The sequence below is a fragment of the Oryx dammah genome, unplaced genomic scaffold, assembly GCF_014754425.2.
Source record: "Oryx dammah isolate SB20612 unplaced genomic scaffold, SCBI_Odam_1.1 HiC_scaffold_13, whole genome shotgun sequence".
NCBI lineage: Eukaryota > Metazoa > Chordata > Mammalia > Artiodactyla > Bovidae > Oryx > Oryx dammah.
The window spans coordinates 16,157,960-16,178,233 of record NW_024070197.1 but is presented as its reverse complement, the minus strand read 5'-3'; the positions used below and the strand labels follow the sequence as shown (position 1 = coordinate 16,178,233).

The 20,274-nt window shown below is 51.7% G+C and overlaps 1 protein-coding gene and 1 pseudogene across 1 annotated transcript; one reads left to right on the top strand and one right to left on the bottom strand.

Moving 5' to 3' along the window:
* Positions 1 to 11,087, top strand: part of LOC120873281 — a 37,598-nt pseudogene extending 26,511 nt beyond the window's left edge.
* Positions 11,088 to 11,761: 674 nt separating this feature from the next.
* Positions 11,762 to 19,215, bottom strand: LRFN1 (leucine rich repeat and fibronectin type III domain containing 1). Its single transcript, XM_040252692.1, has 3 exons — positions 19,132 to 19,215; positions 17,276 to 18,718; positions 11,762 to 13,524 (listed from the first exon to the last, which is right to left on the bottom strand). Exons 2-3 carry the CDS (start codon positions 18,679 to 18,681, stop codon positions 12,618 to 12,620), a joined length of 2,313 nt encoding a protein of 770 aa, XP_040108626.1. The 5' UTR covers positions 18,682 to 18,718; positions 19,132 to 19,215; the 3' UTR covers positions 11,762 to 12,617.
* Positions 19,216 to 20,274: the final 1,059 nt, after the last annotated feature.

Sequence of the window (20,274 nt, the reverse complement as noted above, 5' to 3'; positions counted from 1 at the left end):
TTTTTAATATGCTGTCTAGATTTGTCATAGCTTTTCTTCCAAGGAGCAAGCATCTTTTCATTTCATGGCTGCAGTCACCATCCGCAGTGATTTTGGAGCCCAAGAAAATAAAATCTGCCATTGTTTCCATTGTTTTCCCATCTATTTGCCATGAAGTGATGGGACTGGATGCCATGATCTTAGTTTTTTGAATGTTGAGTTTTAAGCCAGCTTTTTCACTCTCCTCTTTTCCCCTCATCAAGAGGCTCTTTAGTTCCTTTTTGCTTTCTGCCATTAGAAGAGTATTATCTGCATATTTGAGGCTGTTGATATTTCTTCTGGCAATCTTGATTCCAGTTTGTGATCCATCCAGCCAGGCATTTCACATCATGTACTCAGTACATCCCAGAAAACCTCCAATAGAGAGGATGTGTATGAGCCTCATGGTGATGGAGAGCTGAAGGCAACCTAAGCATCCATCACTGGGGGAATAAATAAGTGACAGACTGCTGCAGGCACACCATGGAACACAAAGCAGCAGTTAGAAGCAGAGAGCTTGAAGTACACCCCTATATGGAGAGATCTCACAAACATACTGTTAAGCTAACAAACATAAAAAAATAGGGGGAAGAAACAGAAGATTTATAGCCCAATCTCATTTATGTAAATTAGAAACATATACACATACAAAATCACAAAGTATAAAGCTACATCCTTGCAGCTATATATCATAGGCATTAAAATGGGTGTCTGTGAAGAGGGGGGAGGGTAGGGATTGGACATGAGGCTGGGGGTAAAACCTTAGAGGGTCTTTCATGGACCAGTGGCGATTCTATATTATGATCTGAAGAGTATGGTTAATATCTTTCTGCACCTAAGGGCCAAGAAAAAAAATAAAGGAATGAAAAATAGGAAGTCCTGGTACATCGGAGCAATTCCCTTCTTGCTGCACAATGTTTATTACCGCAGGGGATGATGACAGCAAAGCAACCAGACTATGCCTGCATTCAGAAAGCCCTCCTCACTGCCTGCTTTCCAGGTAGCCCCAGCAAGCTCTTACCCCACAAACAAGGAGCCCCCTACCCTTTCATGCTATCCAGAGGGAGAGAAAGGAAAGTTAGGTATCTTGAGCCCCAGAGGTTTCCATCTTATACTTTGGCTGTACACAGAGTAGGGAGTAAGTGCATGGAACTCCATTCAAACCCTCTGCCATTAAACACCTGTGGAACCTAAGGTTAAGTCACCTTACCCTCCTGTGCCCTCGTTTCCTCACTGGTAAAATGGGAGTGATCATAAAAATAACTACCCATGAGAATGTTCGGAGCATAAAATGAATGGGTTTGTGGAAAACACTTAAACCAATGGAGGAGGCTTCCTCTCTGCCACTCCAGCAGCCCTGCCCACACCCACACCACCCCAGCCCCTGTCCCTGCCCTGTTGTGACAGCTTCCCATTTCTTATCCTGCCTCAGCCTCCATCAGGGGCTCCCCAACATCCCAGGGATTCATAGGAACATCTCCAGAGCTCTCCTGGGATTTCAGATTCTCTTTCCTTCTGGGCATAACGCTGAGCTCACCTTGCCCCACCCACACCCATCAACTCACCTGGCTCAGCCAGCTGGCCCTACCCACTCATGCCTTTCAAGTCAAAGCCATTTGCCTTTTCGCTTCACAAACCTCAGCCAGGATGGCTCATTTTGCTTGGCTAAAAAGCTGAGCTATGCAGCTGGGGAAGCAGTGGAAATTTGGCCATGGCTGCAGCATGGATCGGAGAAGGCAATGGCACCCCACTCCAGTGTTCTTGCCTGGAAAATCCCATGGACGGAGGAGCCTGGTGGGCTGCAGTCCATGGGGTCACGAAGAGTCGGACACGACTGAGCGACTTCACTTTCACTTTTCACTTTCATGCATTGGAGAAGGCAATGGCAACCCACTCCAGTGTTCTTGCCTGGAGAATCCCAGGGACAGATGAGCCTGGTGGGCTGCCGTCTGTGGGGTTGCACAGAGTCGGACACGACTGAAGTGACTAAGCAGTAGCAGCATGGATGCTGGTTCTGTTGGCCATGGGGCTGGGCTTGGCCAGAGCACGTGCTGTCCCCTCCACAACCAGGAAAGGCTCTAACACTGGCATGTTCAAATCTCTGCTGCCAGGTGAGCTGGTGGCCTCCAAGAAAGAAAAGGATCGGAATTCCCTAGCAATCCAGTGGCTTCCCAGGTGACGCTAGTGGAGACATGAGACACAGGTTCGATCCCTGGGTCAGGAAGATCACCTGGAGAAGGGAATAGCAACCCACTCCAGTATTCTTGCCTGGGAAATCCCATGTACAAAGGAGCCTGGTGGGCTACAGTCCATGGGGTCACAAAGAGTCAGACATGGCTGAGCAACTGATACAACACAGCCAGTGGTTAGGACTTTGTGTTCTTACTACCAAGGGCCCAGATTTGATCCTTGGTTGGGGAACTAAGATCCCACAAAGCATGTGGCACAGCCCAACCCAGATTGTGGCACAAGCAAACACACACACACACAACCATTAAGTTCCTATTATCATGGGCTAACCTCTACCCCTTCTGCAATAGCCAAGCTGCTGCCCTGCTACTGATGGCTTAACCTCTCTCCTCCAAGCTACAGGCTGCGTCTAGCTTTTTGTCTACAACTAATCTCTAATCTCTTCAGTTCAGTTCAGTTGCTCAGTCATGTCCAACTCTTTGCGACCCCATGGACTGTAGCACACCAGGCCTCCCTGTCCATCACCAACTCCTGGAGTTTACTCAAACTCATGTCCATTGAGTCGGAGATGCCATCCAACCATCTTATACTCTGTCTCTAGCTATTCCAAAGAATAGCAAGCAGAGATAAGAAAGCCTTCGTCAGTGATCAATGCAAAGAAATAGAGAAAAACAATAGAATGGGAAAGACTAGAGATCTCTTCAAGAAAATTAGAAATTCCAAGAGAACATTTCATGCAAAGATGGGCACAATAAAGGACAGAAACAGTGTGGACCTAACAGAAGCAGAAGATATTAAGAAGAGCTGGCAAGAATACACAGAAGAACTATACAAAAAAGATCTTCATGACCCAGATAACCACGATGGTGTGATCACTCACCTAGAGCCAGACATCCTGAAATGTGAAGTCAGTGGGCCTAAGGAAGCATCACCACAAACAAAGCTAGTGGAAGTGATGGAATTCCAGATGAGCTATTTCAAATCCTAAAAGATGATGCTGTGAAAGTGCTGCACTCAGTATGCCAGCAAATTTGGAAAACTCAGCAGTGGCCACAGGACTGGAAAAGGTTAGTTTTCATTCCAACCCCAAAGAAAGGCAATGCCAAAGAATGCTCAAACTACCACACAATTGCACTCATCTCACACGCTAGCAAAGTAATGCTCAAAATTCTCCATGCCAGGCTTCAACAGTATGTGAACCATGAAATTCCAGATGTTCAAGCTGGATTTAGAAAAGGCAGAGGAACCAGAGATCAAATTGCCAACATCCACTGGATCATTGAAAAAGCAAGAGAGTTCCAGAGAAACATCTACTTCTGCTTTATTGACTATGCCAAAGCCTTGACTGTGTGGATCACAACAAACTGTGGAAAATTCTGAAAGAGATGGGAATACCAGACCACCTGACCTGCCTCCTGAGAAATATGTATGCAGGTCAAGAAGCAACAGTTAGAACTGGAAATGGAACAACAGACTGGTTCCAAATTGGGAAAGGAATAGGTCAAGATAATATATTGTCCCCCTGCTTATTTAAATTATATACAGAGTACATCATGTGAAATGCTGGGCTGTTGATGAAGCACAAGCTGGAATCAAGATTGCCAGGAGAAATATCAATAACCTCAGATATGCAGATGATACCACCCTTCTGGCAGAAAGTGAAGAGAACTAAAGAACCTCTTGATGAAAGTGAAAGAGGAGAGTGAGAAAGTTAGCTTAAAACTCAACATTCAGAAACCTAAGATCAAGGCATCCAGTCCCATCACTTCACGGCAAATAGATGGGGAAACAATGGAAACAGTGACAGACTTTATTTGGGGGCTCCAAAATCACTGCAGCCATGAAATTAAAAGACACTTACTCCTTGGAAGAAAAGCCATGAGCAACCTAGGCAGCATATTTAAAAGCAAAGACATTACTTTGCCAACAAAGGTCTATCTAGTCAAAGTTATGGTTTTTCCAGTAGTCATGTATGGATGTGAGTTGGACTATAAAGAAAGCTGAGTGCTGAAGAATTGATGCTTTTGAACTGAACTGTAGTGTTGGAGAAAACTCTTGAGAGTCCCTTGGACTGCAAGGAGATCCAACCAGTCCATCCTAAAAGAAATCAGTCCTGAATATTCATTGGAAGGACTGATGCTGAAGCTGAAACTCCAATACTTTGGCCATCTGATGGGAAGAACTGACTCACTAGAAAAGACCCTGATGCTGGAAAAGATGGAAGGTGGGAGGAGAAGGGGATGACAGAGGATGAGATGGTTGGATGGCATCACCAACTCAATGGTCATGAGTTTGAGCAAGCTCCAGGCATTGGTGATGGACAGGAAAGCCTGGCATGCTGCAGTCCATGGGGTCACAAAGAGTCGGACATGACTGAGCAACTAAACCGAACTGACTGAGTCTCTCAACTCAGGCTTTCCTGGTGGCTCTGGCGGGAAAGAACCCACCTGCCAGTGCAGGAGACTTAAGAGACTTGGGTTCGATCCCTGGGTCAGGAAGATCCTCTGAAGAAGAGCATGGCCACCCGCTCCAGTATTCTTGCCTGGAGAATCCCATGGACAGAGAAGCCTGGCGGACTACAGTCCATGGGGTCACAGCGAGTCGGAAACGACTGAAGCAACTTGGCATGCCACAACCCCTTTCCTCTCGCCTATGGGTTAAACTCAAGCCCTCCTGCTAGACCTTCATCCTTGCTGTTTTAGCCTCCAACCCTCCCGCCGTGATCTGACCTTGCCCTTGCTCTCTAGGAAGACTCGCTCTTGCAGAAGGACTGGGACTGCATCTCCCGCCTGTTCCCCAGGACCCTGGATCTGAAGCACCTGCAGGTGAACTGGGAGAGTCAGGCCCACCTGCCCTCACCTGGCCCCACCCCACCCTCTAGCTGTAGCTCTGCGGGTGGCCTCTCACCTCCTTTATCTCATCTGTACTTCCTCCCTTCCTCCGGTCTTTCTGCATCTGTCCTGCGCCCCTGTCTCTCCTCAAATGCTCCCCTGACCCTGTCCCTCTTCCTCCCAGGGGTCATCTCTCCTGTCTCCCTCACCTGTCCCTCTCACTTATTTCCTTCTCGTTTCTCCTTTCCTCTCCCAGCTCTGTCCCCAACCTGTGCCCCTTGCCCTGCACCCCCATCACCATCGACTCTCAACACTGACTCCCTCTTCCCCTCACCACTGACTCCCACCTCGGTCCCTCTCCATCCCCGCCTCTTCAAACCTCTGTGACCCCTCCCGTGGGTCACTTTCCATTTGTCCCTATTTCAGTTTTTCACCTGTCTCTTCCCCTGTCATTCTGCCTCACCTGTATCCCCTTCAACAGTCTCATCCCATGCATTCCCCTCTGCTCGCTCCCTCGTAAGCTGTCCCGTCACCTGTCTCCATCGTGTGTCTCATGTCACCTGCCCTCCTCCACCGGATTCCCTGTCTCCCTTCACTGAGTGTTCTTGCCTACCCTTCCTCACCATTCCACCTCACCTGTTCTCTCTCACCTCTCAGGTGTGGGAGCGCCCCCATAGCCTTAGGGGCAGAGCTGGTCCTGACCCTGAAGGGTCCCGGGGGCCAAGATTACCTCATCCCTGGACCACACCCTGGGGCAGCCCCTTCTCACGATACTCCTACCACTGCAAGCTCCAGGCCTGTGTGAGTGCTCGGGGCAGCTGGCCTGGGTCTGTGGGTTTTGGGAAGATGGGACCTCACCCTTCTGTCCCAAGTCCTGTCTCACACACCACCCTTTTCTGTGCTTGGGTCTGGGCTCAGCCCACAGCAGGCTGCAGGCCCCAGGGCCTCTTCCAGCACTGGCTGCAACAGCTCCAGGAGGCCCCAGAGAAGGTGAGTGACCCTGGAGAAGCATAAATGTCTGGGCCCTGGGTAAGGTGGAGGCTGATGCCTGGGCAATGGGAAACTGGGCATCAGTGGGAAATTTCTCATCTCTCCCACAGGAGTCTCAAGACAGCCTCAAGGCCTGCCTTATTCAACCTCTTCCACCTTCTCACTTGGGATGTGAATTGTGTCACCAGAAGAGACGTGTGCGTCTGAGAACCAGGACCTACTCTCAGCCCATCTGAGACCCCAGACCTTCTTTATGCATTAACCCCAGGCCTGCCTGAAGATATTTCTTCTCACCCCTTTTAAAAAAAATATGTATTTATTTGGCTGCACTGGTCTTAGTTTCAGCACATGGGATCTTCCATCTTCATTGCAGCATGCAAGACCTTTAGTTATAGCATCCAAACTCTCAATTATGGCATTTGAACTCTTAGTTGCAGCATGGGGGATCTAGTTCCCTGACCAGGGATCGAACCTGGGCTCCCTGCATGGGGAGTGCAGAGTCTTAGCCACTAGAACACCAGGAAAGTCCCTCACCCCTTATTTATAGAGCTGCAGAAATAAACTGTAAGGAGTTGGAACCTTCTGCAATAAGTGAATCCTTGAGTGTGTGTTACTGTGGGTCTGTGACTGAGTGTGGATGTCTGTGTGGTGCAAGCAGAATTCATTACCGGCTGCATATACTTGTGTGTGCCTGCCTTCTGTGACTGTGTGTATGCATCCAAGCAAATATCTTCCCAAACCAGAGTCTGAAGATGCATAACAGCATATTCATGCCCACATGTGTGTATGGGCATGTGTATTTGTGCACATGTTTATAAGTCTTTCCCTGTCTGTGTGAAATGTGTATCTCTCTTTTCCATGTGTACCTAAGACAGATAGAAGTCTATATCAAGATTCTTTATCCTGTAATAGGTGTCAGAAACCCAACTCAAAAGGGTAGAACAGAAATGAATGTATTATCACACATAATAAAAAGTGAGTTGGCAGGGCAGTTTCAGAACTCATTCATTCATTCACTTAATAATGTCACTGGGAAAACAGATTCTTTCCATCTCTGTTGACTGACTCTTACTCGGGCTACCTCATGATCTCAAAGTGGCAGCCATGGCTCCAGCTTTCACACAAACAATATCCTCCAAGTTATAACAAACACCCTAAACACAATGGAGTGAAACAACAAATATCTTATTGTGCTCACAGATCCTGTGGATTATGAAATTAGAGAAGGTCCAGTGTGGACCACCTGCCTCTGCAGTGGAAGGGCCATGAAATAAACTAATTTATGTAAATAATTGAAAACAATTGGCAGAGGTTAAGCCCCATACCTCCATTTATTGCTGTTATTATTTTTTTTTTAGGATTTTTTTCTTCCCCAGCAGAGAGAAATTCCTTCCATTTGTTCCTTTCCTTCCTGCTCAGTTCATTCATATGAGGATGAAAGAGTTGAAGCTGTGATGGCCACTTTGTGACCATAAGGCAACAAGCCTAGACTGTGAAACTGTTCTTCTAAGGAAGGTGGAACAAAGGAGTGGGAAAATGGGTAGGAAAATTGAGATAAGCAAACGTCTTGAGTCATGTTAATTAGGTTTTGTTTCTTGCAGCCTAATGTATCCTCAAAAGTCCACCTCTGTATGCCCATTCAAAACCCATAAGAAATGACCAATTATTATTTGATAATAAAAATTTGAATCATGTAAGACAAATCTGAGTTCAGACATGAGTGGTGGAATTGAAATAAGATTGCAAACCTCTGCTTGGAGATGTCAAGGCCTAAAAAAAGAAAATTTGAACTGGATATATTTTGGTGTTGCCTGCCCAGAATCCCTGTCTCCTGCTAAAGCTTCTCAATTTTCCTTTGGGGCATGAGCCCCCTTCCTCACTCCCTCATTGGTTGGACACACGACTCAGGTTTGCCCAATCACAGCACTCCATCTCCAGAGTACAGTGACAAGTCTTCCCTTGTAACTTCCTCATGACAGCCTTTGCATAAGCTATTCCATCTGCCTGGGACATGTGCCCCCTACTCTCCCATCACCACTATGTCTTCATCTAATTTCTACTCATTCCCTATGTCTCAGTAATATCACTTCCTCCTCCAAAAATTCTTCTGAGTGGTACCCTGGGGTTTCTATTGCTTTTCTATATCCAACAAGTTTTACCATCCTACTTTGCTGGTGACCATTTCATTTCAACTGAAGAAATTGCCAGTATTCTGCCATTTCTAACCTATAGAACTGGCAATTTCATATGGTTCAACCTAATATTTTTAGCTCTCCCCTCTTTTTCCAGAGCCACACAATCTGAACATGTGACTGCGATCTGGCCAATCAAATTCCATTCCCAATTCCATTCCCTTGGACGGCCCAATCAATGCAGGGTTGGCATGTGACCCTAGTCAAACCAACCAGAGCCCTTCCCTGGGATTCACTTTTATTTAGGACTGCAGGAGATTCTGCCATTTTACCTCTGGGCTATGGTGCTAGAAGGATTGAGTCTGTGTCTGTAAATAAATAGCCATTTCCCCCACTACATGCAGTGGAAAGGGACACATCTGAGCTGAGACAAGTGGAGAAGAGAAATGAATGGGAAGAGTGTCCTGATGAAGTTGAGTCTCAGTTCCAGTCTTTAAGGTCAAATTCCTTATAGTTTTGCCCTTAATTGCCTCCTTCCTAGCTTTATGAGCCAACAAATGCACACCTTTTTTTTTACAGCTAATCAAGTTAAGCTGACTTCCTTGCGCTTGTAGCCAAGACTGTGCCTAATACACTTCCCTGAACCTCTGGGCAGGGTCAGGCAACTCTTCTGTGCTCCGATAGGCTTTATGTTTCTCACACCACAGCCCTATTGCCATCTGTCTGTCTGAGCTTCAGGAGGGCAAGGACTGGAGCTGTCTGGGTCACTTTTGGATATTCAGTGTTCAGCACAGGGCCAGGCACAGAGGAGATGCTCCAACACTCCTGTTGAATGATACCATGCCCTGTCTCACCTAATGTACCTATTCCTTGGGTTTAAAGCTCTCAGTTTGGGCAGGGGGTTGGGGGTGGGGATGTCACTGCCATTGATAAATACTTCTCTGTTAAATGAAAGGCCCGATGTTACAGAGGAAGGTGGGGGGCTATCATTCAAAGGGCTGGCCTAGGGACCATGTGGGTCCCAAATATGTCAAAGGGTGCATGCCAAGTTCTGAGGTGGCAGTTCCTGATTTTGCTGTGAAGACAGGCACACCTCAGTCAAAGCTGAGTTCTTCATAGAAGTCCAGCCAAATACTGCCCCAGCTGAAACCCACAGCTGAGAATAAAATCTTGACTCTTGACCACAGCCCACAAGGCTCAGCAGAAGCTGCTCCCTACTTGCCTCTCCCACTTGCTCTCCTCTCAGTCTCCCCCTTACTCCAGTCCAGACACACTGCCTCCAACACAGCAAGCACACTCCTTTGCACATGCTATTCTCTTTGCCAGGAATGCTCTTCCCTGGCTCTTTCCACAGTGGATTTTTCTCAGCTCCCTTATCACCTTCCTGGACTTTCCAGTCTAAAGTAAGTCTCTCACCCAGATGTGGAGAATGGACTTGCGGACACGGGGGCTTGATTGGCGGGAGGGTGAATTGGGAGACTGGGATTGACACATGAGCACAGCCATGTATAAAGAGATAGCTAGTGGGCTCTTGCTGTATAGTGCAGGAAGCTCAGTTCAGTGCTGTGTGGTGACCTAGATGGTTGGGATGGGGTGGTGGGAGGTCCAAGAGGAGGAGGATGTGTGTATACCTGTAGCTCATTCCCTTTGATGTACAGCAGAGACTAACACAATATTGTAAAGCAACTATACCCCAAGAAATAAATAAAATAACCTTCTCAGTCATTCCATCCCGTCACCCTGGTTGTTTTTTTTTTTTTTTTCTGCTGCACCTGCAGCCTACAGGTTGATATATTTGACCAGGGATCGAACCCTGGACCCCTGCATTGGGAGTGGGGAAGCCTTAACCACTGGTCCATCAGGGAAGTCCCCCATCAAAATGAGAATGTCTTCATTCTCCATGTGACACTTATTCACTACCAGACACTCATAATTTACTCGCTTGATTACTGTCTCCTGCCTCTAGAATATAAGCTCCGTGGGGCAGGGGTCTCTTGTTTCATCTGTTTTGTTCATTGCGGTATCCCCTGCACAGAGCCAGGTACACAGCACATGCTCAGTAAAGCTTTATCAGGTGGAGCAGAGACAGTACAGTCAGACGATTAGGTGTGCAGGATAAGAAGGCAGTAAATTCTCCAATCATGGCTCTGCTGTTTACAGACTGCATCATCTTGGGCAAGCTGCTTACCTGTCTGAACTTGTTTCCTTGTCTAGAAAAGGGGGTGCACAAGGCCTCTCACCTTCTGAGATGGCCCACACTCTGTGGAGTGTGTTTCCCTCTAAATAAATCAACTTACCTAGTCTAAAATAAATAAGAGGGTGCACACACTGCACACATCTGCTTTGGAGTATAGACGTGATCACGCTTCCTGAGTAAGTCCGTTTTGTGCTCTGTGCCAGGGGCTGAGCTGCACGCTCTATTCATGCTTCAAGGAGGGTTTGTGAGCACCACGGCTGGTGTGTGGGAAGCCCCCGGTACCCAGGAGTCGTGATGACTGAGATAGATAAGTGCAGCTGGGCCACTGGGTGATGCTGGCCTGTGATTCTCTGGTGCCTCTGTCCTTGCTGCCTCCCACCGTCTGCCCAGATCCATCCCCCTCCCTCCTGCTCCGGTTCTATTTCTGTCTTTCTCTCCTCCTCCCCAGGCCTCAGGAGGCTCCTGGCTGGCATGAAGCCTTCTTCCTTCTTCCCTAGAATCAGAAAAGTTTTCACTGCAGGACCCATCCACCACCACCCCCCAAAAAACTTCCCTCCTTCCCCAGCCACAGCCCACACCCTTGTCTGAGAAACTCTCCCCTCTCCCCACCCACCCCAGCCTCTGTGCCCTGAAGTATACCTTCTCTACCTCCTAAGATCCCTCAGGTTCCAAACAGTGTGACCCGTGAGCCCTTTCCCATGTCCCCTCTCCCACCAGGCTGGCTTTTGATACCCAGGCTCAGCTAATTAAGGTCCTTGGGGGGCCATTCCCCAGCCTCCAGACACAGACATCAGAGGCTACATTTTGTAATAGTGGAACAGATACTGAGGTCAAACTGCCAACTCTATTTCTTCACCAGGGAAATATTGGGCAAGTAACTTTACTTCTCCCTGGTATAGATTCCTGTCTGTAAAATGGGGCCAAGTGTATCAACCTCCAACAGCTGTCGGACCTCAGAGAGATGAGCTGTGCTTAGCACAGTGCCTATGTGGAAAATGAACACTCCCTAGTTGCTGGACACTAAAGACTCAGAAGGCTGCCTGCCGTTTTAAATCTCAGTTTTGTTACCTTCTGGTTATACGACCTGGAGCAAGTTGCTTTACTTCTGGACCCGTTTTCTCATCTATAAAATGGGGTCATGGTACTGATGTCCTAGGGTTGTTGTGACGATCAAACGACTTAAGTGCTTGGCAATAGTAAGCACTCATTCAAGCTTAGCTATTGTTTTTGGTTTTTTATATATTATTCCCCACCTCTAAGTCTCTCAAAGGGTAGGAAACTGCAAATCTCCCTGGTCGCAGTCAGCCGTCCTACCTTTAGTTTCACTTAATAGTCCTAGTGCTGTAATCTAGCCCACGCCCCCCCCCCCGCAACCTCCCAAGACACACGAACACACACAGGTCAGCAGAGCGGCCTCAGACACAGAAAAAAGTTTAATTCTCCTGCGGCGGAGGGTCCCGGCTCCGGTAGCGAGGGGGATTTGGTTTTGGATTTTGTTCCTGTGGGGATTCACTTGGGAGTAAGAGGAAGGAGTCGGGGAGAGTCTGGTCCTTCCGGTGGGACCTGCCCGGGAGAATTGTGTACTGGGGGAGATAATCTGGCGAGACAAGGAGGCTGGACGCCATACGGGAGGGCAGAGGGAGAACAGACGACGGGACAGAGAAAAGAGAGACGAACAGGGAAGGACGTAAGACGGAGATGACAGAGGGCGGGACAGAGACAAACGAGGGGAACAGAGAAAAGGGGACCCCAAGCCAGACCCGACGACGGGACCAGGGAATTGAATGGGGTTGGTGGGGGGCCTTTGGAGGCCGCCGCGGGACAGAATAGGATCTAGTCCAGCCAGATACGTGAAATGGGCCCCTCGCCCCTGCCCCGGGTCCCGGGCGGGGGGAGGGGGCTCGTGTCTCAGTGCTGCAGTGTCGGGGGGGCCCTGCCCCTCCCCGCGCTTCGCTGTGTAAGGCACCGGCTCCAGCGAGGTCCGCGAGCGCGCGGGGGGAGGGGCAGGAGAGGGGCTCGCAGTCCACGGGGGCGGGGAGCCCGGCGGCCCGCCCTCAAACCCCCCTGAGCGCGGGGGCGTGGCCTCGAGCCACAGCCCAGGCAGCCCGCCCCCCACCTCCAGGGAGAAGGGTGCTTCTCCCCTCCAGTCCGACGGCGTGTTAGCTCGGCGCTTTCACCCCCGAATCCTGCCCTAAACGTCAGGGCGGCTGGGCGTTTGTCCGCGGCACCCAGGCGTCCCGGCGCCCGCCCGCCCGCCGCTCACACGGTACTTTCCAGCATCCACTCGGTGCTGGTAAAGGCCAGGCGCGCCCTGGCGGAGCCCAGCCCCAGGTCTCCGTCCTCCCCGGCCGCGCCCCCTCCGGCCCCGTCCAGGTGCGGCGTGGACCGGTGGCGCTTTGTCCGCCGGGCGCGGCGCGGGTAACTGTGGCTCTGGAAGAGCGCCCCGTAGTCCCCGTCGAACGAATAACGCTGCTGAGGCCTCGGCCGGGCCGGGGCTCCCCCAGGAACCAGAGCTAAAGTGGGGGGCGGTGAAGCCGACGGTCCCAGAGCCCCGGAACGGCTCCTCCGAGGGCCCACCGCGGCCCGGGACTCCTCCCCGGAGGTTTCCTCGGATGGCAATAGGCACAGCGAGGTGGCCGAGCCGCCCAGGGAACGTCCAAGGACCGCCTCCGTTTCCGCGGAAGCCATGTCGGTCGCCGCGGCCTTCGCCTCGACGGCCGCCGCCGCAGCCGCGGGAGTCGCCACCTCTCGCAGCGCCTCGTAGCGGTCGGGCGCCGGCGGGGGCGGGGCCTGCGTTGCGCCTGCGCCGTTGGTTTGCGAGCACACGTGGCTGACCCGCGGAGGCGACCTGGACGTGCCCTTGACTCGGCGGCCATCCCCATCGCCGTAGACCTTGTAGCGGATCATGAGCAGAACGATGAAAACGAGGACGGAGGCGACAATGACACCCCCGATGGCGATGATCATGGTGCCGCCCAAGAAATGGGCCCTCAGCGGGCGGCAGGGTGCGGGATCCCCAGCGGTGGTAAACTGCACGCAGCCCACCACTCGGGTGGCCGGCAGCGCCGTGGCCCCATCGTCGTAGACGGCCAGCACGCACAGGTCGTAGGCGCGGCCCGCTGCCAGATCATTCACCAGAAAGGTCTGGCTGGTGGATGGGATCATCCTGCAGGAGGGGGCGGGATCAGCGCGGGGTTAGCTCCACTCTGAACCAGGCTGCTTCACTTGCATGTCCCCACCACCCGTGCGGACCTAACCATGTCTCCCTACCAGTGTCTCACCCCCTCTGGGACAACAGCAGCCACTCAAGCAACAAATTCCCACCCTCTCAGGACCTTGGGTATAGGCCACGCCCCTTATCTGTATGCCCCACCATCAGACCCACTCCCCACTCGTGTTTCACGGCAAATTTCACCCATTCGTCTCCCCTCATCTATATATCCTGGCCCCCAGGGAGGAATGCTACAGCTTTTATGCCCTGCTCTCAAGGCGCTTGCTCCCTAGCAGTGTCTCATTCCTACTGGGACAAATGCCATTCAAGCACTCACATATTCCCAACCTTTAAGGGGATGGATGCTACAGGCCATGCCCTGTTACCTGCAAACCTCACTCTTAATGGGGTGGACTAGCAGGTTACCTCATACTCCCAGTCTTACTCCTATTGGGACAATGGATGCTCTTCTAGTTCCTCTCTTCTACATGTTCCTACTTCTTCAAGGAAACCATGATACAGATGACGCCCCCTCATCTGCATATCCCACCCTTGGGTATACATACACCTCTCCTAGCAGCATCTATCTTATCCCCTCCACTGCATATTCCTGCCCACCAAGGGGCCAGGGCTAAAGGCCTCTTCCCTTCTGATTGACAAGTGCCTTCCAAGCCACACCCCACAATAGCCCAGGGGAGATGGTTCACCTCCCTGGCCTAGGACCATGTCCACTCTTTGCGTGTCATGCCCTGTACCCAGATATCAGAGGCGACCACTTTATGTGCACACCCTGCCCTATACTACCTGAAGTCACTACACCACGCCCCCAGGTAAGTTTCATCCATAACTGGGGCAAATGTAGCCAAGAAAACATGCCCCTCTCTTGCCATGGACCCCTGCTCTCAAACAAGTGGCAGTGTAGAGAAGTGGTTAAGCTGACAAAGTCTGAGAGCCACAATGCCAGAGTTTGAGTTTCTCTTCTGCTGCTTGCTAGCTCTGTGACCTCAGGCAAGTTTCTTAACCTCTCTGTGTCTCATTTCCCCCACTGAGGTTATTAAGAATTCCTACCCCATAGAGATGGTGTGAAGTATAATGAGTTAACATCCCCAAAGCCTGGCACTTAATAATTTCATTAACAGTTGGCATCCCACACAATGCTGGTTTTGCTGTGCCTCACACTCTCCTACCAGTTGCTTTCCTCCCCATCTATAAGAATCATTCCCCCTGGGCCTTGCCCTTCTTCTGTTGGGCACATCCCTTCCATGTTCATTGTTGGCTAAGCTAGGACTGCCACACCCACACAGATTTGCATGCACTCAATCTCACAGGCTCTCCTCTCCCACAAAGCTCTTAGTGGGTCATCAGAGACATGAACCGCCTCTTCATCTGCGTGGGGACCATGGTGCGGGAGCACCACCTCCTCTAAAGGCCATGCCCCCACCTCCTCAGGCCTCTTACCTCTCAGAAGCATCACCTTCCCCCCCAGCCACACCACCTTCTGGTCCTGAAACCCACCTCAGTTTCTCCACCTCCAGAAGTTTCCACCATCACCAAGAGCCATCCACCCCCTAAAAGACTACACATCAGGGGACCACCACCTCTCCGACTCTCCCCCTGCCTGCCATTTCCCAGACCACTGCCCCCCACCAACTCCATCCAAACTTGGGCCCCTGGCTGTAAGTCTTCCTCTTCCTCTCGTCTTCCCTCTCAAAGAGTCTTGGGCTCCTTTTGCTCCTTCCCCTAAAATAACCAGTTGCTAGGGATTGCCCCCTTTTCAAGGACAGAGGCTGGCTCCTTAAGAATGCTTGAGCCCATGTGTCTCTAATTGGCTGGAAGGCCCAAGCAGGCTGCAGAGCAGGCTTCTGGTTGGTTGTCACCTCCTCCCATGGCAGCAGTGAGGGAGTTAACCCCTGCAGTACTGTAGCACAGGCGCCTGCAATCAGGGACAGAGGCCTGGGACTGGGTAGCCCTGAAGGGAAGGGAAGAGTCCTATGGGCTGTTGCCCCGTTGGAGACAGAGGGCCATCAACATCTGCAGAAATGCTGGGTCTGGGGGCCTATGAACCTCCCTCTATCCCACCATGTAGTGACCGCGGGTTAGAGAGAGAAGGAAAAAAAAAGAGAGAGGTGAAGAATCACAGAAACCAGGAGCTGTTTACACAAATCTATTATCCCTCTCCCCTAATCCCTGGCTGGCAAACACCAGTCGCCTAATAAACTAGTGTTCAATGTAAAAAGGGCAGACTTGGGAGTTAGAAGGGTAAGAGCTGGAATCTTGGTTCTATCTCTTTCTGTGTGACCTTGAACAAGTGACTTCTCCCACTGAGCCTCAGTTTTCCTGTCTATAAAATGGGAGGGGGGATCATAGCTGCCTCACAGTGAAGTTGGGAATGTCAAATGGGATAGTATCGTTTGGCAGTACCTTATAAAAGTTTTTGTTTTGTCCATTTGTGTTGCCCTAATGTTTTTAACACTGGGCTAGTGTCTTATTCATCTCAGTAGGCCCAGGGCCCAGCATGGAACTGGCACACAGTAGGCATTTATTCAGTGTTTGGTGACCAAATTCAAAACGAAAAGAAAATGAGCATGACAGAGACAAGAGAAAAGGAAGGCATCACCTCATTCAACCAATGGTGGGAAAGTGCCTACTGTGTGCCAGGACCATGGCCAAGAGAACACTGGGTGAGCTGAACATGGAAGCCAAGAGGCAGGCTTCTTGGTGTGGGTCTAAGCACCCACAAGATCAGGAGCTGCCCACAGGTGGGCAAGTGGCTCCACCCCCTCTGGAGCACCCAAGGTATGTCATACAAAGGATTAAACATTCAGCAAGCACTCTGCAATGTGCCTAAGGGAGGCAGAGCCAGGACAAAGCAGAGATGTGCACAGAGCCCACAACCACCGAGCAAACGCCTGCTGTGTGCCAGGTCATCTGCTGTGAGCCACACTACCGAGATGGAGAGACAAGGCAAAGCCAAGACTGAAATTCATCACATACTCTCTGCCTCCTTCCTCTGGGCTGTGAGCTCCCTAGGGCAGGGCTTGGTCTCTTGATCTCCTTGTGTCTCTCCTGCCCAGCTGAGGGTTTGGCACATAGTAGGGGCTTAGTTCCTCATGAGAGCAGGAGGGAGAGAAGGTACAGATAGACAGAAGTGAGAGCAAGAGAAAATCAGAGATGACGGGGGAAAAGTACCTCTTTAACGTTGGTCTACACCACAGGGATCTGTCCACGCTGGGGCAATGGCTTCTAACCCAATGGATGGTGGAAACAACTTACATTCTTTTCTGATACTTTTCTGTTTATATATTGTACCCAATGTGTTGATACAGTAGCCTTGTATGTGATTTCTAAATATAAATGCAACTGTAACTATATATATGTGAGTATATTTCCTGCTCTAAGAATGTCTAACTGACAAGGTAGATGATCAAAAAACTTTGGTGAGCAGTGATGTAGACCCTGGGCCCCTTGAGAGCAGGGACCATGCTGGGTGCATTCATGGTGATAAATGGCTCATGTGGGTGCTCCAGGAGGATTTGCAAGATGTGTGAAAAACAAAGACAAGAAATAGAAAGAAAAGGAAATAGGGCAAATGGGAGCCAGAGACCACTCTACAAGCCCATCTAGAACCCCAGCTGAGCAAGAAGGCCTAGGGAGGCAGAGGGAGGGCCCCTGAGGCAGGAGGGGGTCCAGGGACTCTAACACCCACCTGTAGACAAGGGAGTCATCTGCGGAGCTGTTGTACTGCACCTGGTACATGCGGATGCCAGGCACCGGCCTCTGGGCCGGCCAGCGGATGAGCACAGAGCTGGACGTGAGCTCCGCCGCCACAAGGCGGCGCTCAGCCGCCGACTCATTGGCTCCAGGTCGGCCAGGCGTGGCGATGTCCGAGGAGCCAGGCTCCGTGAGAGGTGGCGGGGCAGCAGGTGGGGGCGCCATCAGAGGCAGAGGCACCACACACACCTCCACAGGTGCGGTGGCTTCCCCGGCGGCATTAGAGGCGATGCAAGTGAAGGTGCCGCTGTCCCGCAAGGTGGTGATGGTTACATCCAGGGTCCCATCCCCCCGGACCCGGGTCCGGGTCGAGTTCCCCAGCAGGCGCCCATCGGGTGCCACCCAGTGCACCACGGGCTCAGGGTCCCCCACGGCACGGCACCGCAGGCTGACCGCCTGGCCCTCCACCACCAGGGCCCGGCCGCCTGCCTGCCGCGTAATCAGCGGAGGCTCACACAGAAACTCCTCCTCGGGGATGGACCAGAAGTAGCGGTCGGTGAGGTGCTCCGGCGTGGCACATGTCTCCAGGTCGTCCTCCCTGGTCAGCCGCCGCAGCCACAGCAGCTCACAGTTGCAGTGCAGGGGGTTGCCGCCAAAGCTGACCGTAAGCGGTGTGGGCGGCTTGGGTCCCGGACCTTGGGACCTCAGGAAGAGCCCATCAGGGGGCAGTTTATGCAGGCGGTTGGAGGTCATGTCCAGGCGAACCAGTTTGTGAAGCTGCACAAAGGTCCCTTCGGCGATGTGATCGATGAGGTTGTGGTCCAGGGTGAGGGTGTTCAGATTCACCATCTGGCCCACGGCCTCCCAGGGCAGAGCCTCCAGGTTGTTGTAGGACAGATCCAGGTCCTCCACGGTGGACAGGAAGGCGTCGAAAGCAGCCGACTCCACCCGGCGGATCTGGTTGTTGCCCAGGATCAGGTGGCGGAGATTGCCCAAACCCCGCAGCTGGTCGCCTCGGACCTCTGCCAGCCGGTTGCTGTCGAGGTGCAGGGCGCGGAGGGCGCGCAGGTCCGCAAAGGCGCCGGCCGCCACCTGGCCAATGGTGTTCCGGGAGAGGGTGAGGTGTACCAGGCTGGTCATGTTGGCGAAGTCTCGGCGGCGGATGGCCGCGATAAAGTTGTCGGTGAGCCGCAGCTCCACCACGCGCCGGTCGATAGCCGGCGGCACGAAGAGCAAGCCAGTCTTGGCGCACAGCATGGTCAGCGTGGGCGCCACGTTCTGGCAGATGCAGCGGCCAGGGCAGGGCTGGCCCCGTGATGCCCCTGCCCAGAGGAGCAGCAGAAAGGGCAGGGCAGTAGGCGGCAGCGAGAGGAGCACTGAGGAGAAGGGGCCCGGAGCCATGGTGCAGGGGGGAGGCGGGAGGAGCGGGAGGTGAGATCTGCAAGCAAGGAGAAAGGTCAGCCAGGTGTAGGGCTTGACCACCTGCCTGGCCACCCTGGGATGTCCCGCTCAGAGTCTGACCCACATCTGTCCCTTCCTGACAATGGGGTCCTGTAGCACAGTGACAGGACTGACCCTCAGCTGGCATGCACTTGTGAACAGATCACATCACTTCCACGCTGCTTGGTAAATGACCACTGCCCCACCTCTGAGTGTCTAACCCCCGCCTCTGCCCCTCTTCCAGGAGCTCCCAGACCTCTCATGACCTCTCAACCAGAGGGATGACATCTGGCCTGGCCTGCGCCTTCTAGTACCCACTAAATATTTTGAAAAATCACTGCTGACTAGGGTTTAAAGTCATGGATTTCAAAGCCATACTCCCTGGGTTTAAATCCCAGCTCTGACACTTACTAGCTGTGTGATCTTGGGCAAGTGTCTGAACCTCTCTGAATCTCGGTTTCTTCATCTGTAAAACGGAGACAAAAACAGGCCTTACCTCTGTGAGGATGAACTGGATTAATGAGCATGGTATACTCAGAACAGTGCCTGGCACATAAAATGTGTTCAATACATGTTAGTGTATAACTATTACTATCATCATCGAGTGTCCAATAGGTGCCGTGCATATAAATGTGTGCTATTATTAAGAGCAAGGGCTTTGAAATCAAATAGACTCGGGTTCAAGTCCTGGCTCCCCCAGCTTACTAACTCTGTGACCCAAACCGATGATTTTCCTGAACTAGGCCATAATTTCCTGATTTGTAAAGTGGTCTGATAATTGTACTATCGTCATTGGATTGTTGCAAGAGTTCAGTGAGCTCATTCATAGGGGTCACGGAGCATAGGGCCAAGCACACAGTACATATTCAATAAATGTTAAGAGTAACACTCCCCCCCACACACCTTTGGCAGTGGGGAAGGGGGATTGTACTGAAGGTGGGAGGGGCTGAGAAAACAGCAGTCTCCCTGCTCAGTCTTGGGAAGTCCTTCTCTGAGCCTGGTTTCCTTCTGGCCTCTGCTGAGGGCCCAAGCTGGGGGCAGACTTTCATGCTCACATTAATAGGCACAACACAAGGCCCTATACATGCCTACACACACAGACACACACACAGAGACACACACACACACACAGTCAGGCTGTGCCTCTGCTCCAGGCAAAACCTTCCGGCTGGGATTCCCCCTGCGGCAGCTGCAGCCCACGACATGCCAGCTCCCATCACAACACGGGGTGGGTGGGGGGTGAAGAGGAAAGTATGGGAAGGGGGTGTCCCTGACACTGTTTTCACCCCACCCCATGCCCCAGTCCCTGCTGGCCCACCTCCCAGGAATCTGCAGTTTGGGGCTGTGGCCTCATGTGGCCCTGATCCTTCAGCCCACGGGCAAAGGGGGACTGTGGACACAGAGAAGGGACCGAGAGAGTCAGAGAGAGACAAGGGGGAGGGAGGGATGAACTGGCAAACACAGAGAAGGATTCAGAGAGAGACAGAAAGAGCCAACAAGAGAAAGAATCTGAAAGACAGGTGAAGAGACAGGGAGCAAGTCGGTGGCAAAGAG

Bases quoted from the DNA above. Each gene is read 5' to 3' on its own strand.
- LRFN1 (XM_040252692.1), bottom strand. From the start codon at position 18,681: ATGGCTCCGGGCCCCTTCTCCTCAGTGCTCCTCTCGCTGCCGCCTACT. The intron at 13,525-17,275 runs GTGGGTGTTAGA...CCCCTCCTGCAG, and splicing joins GATGACTCCCTTGTCTACAG to GATGATCCCATCCACCAGCC.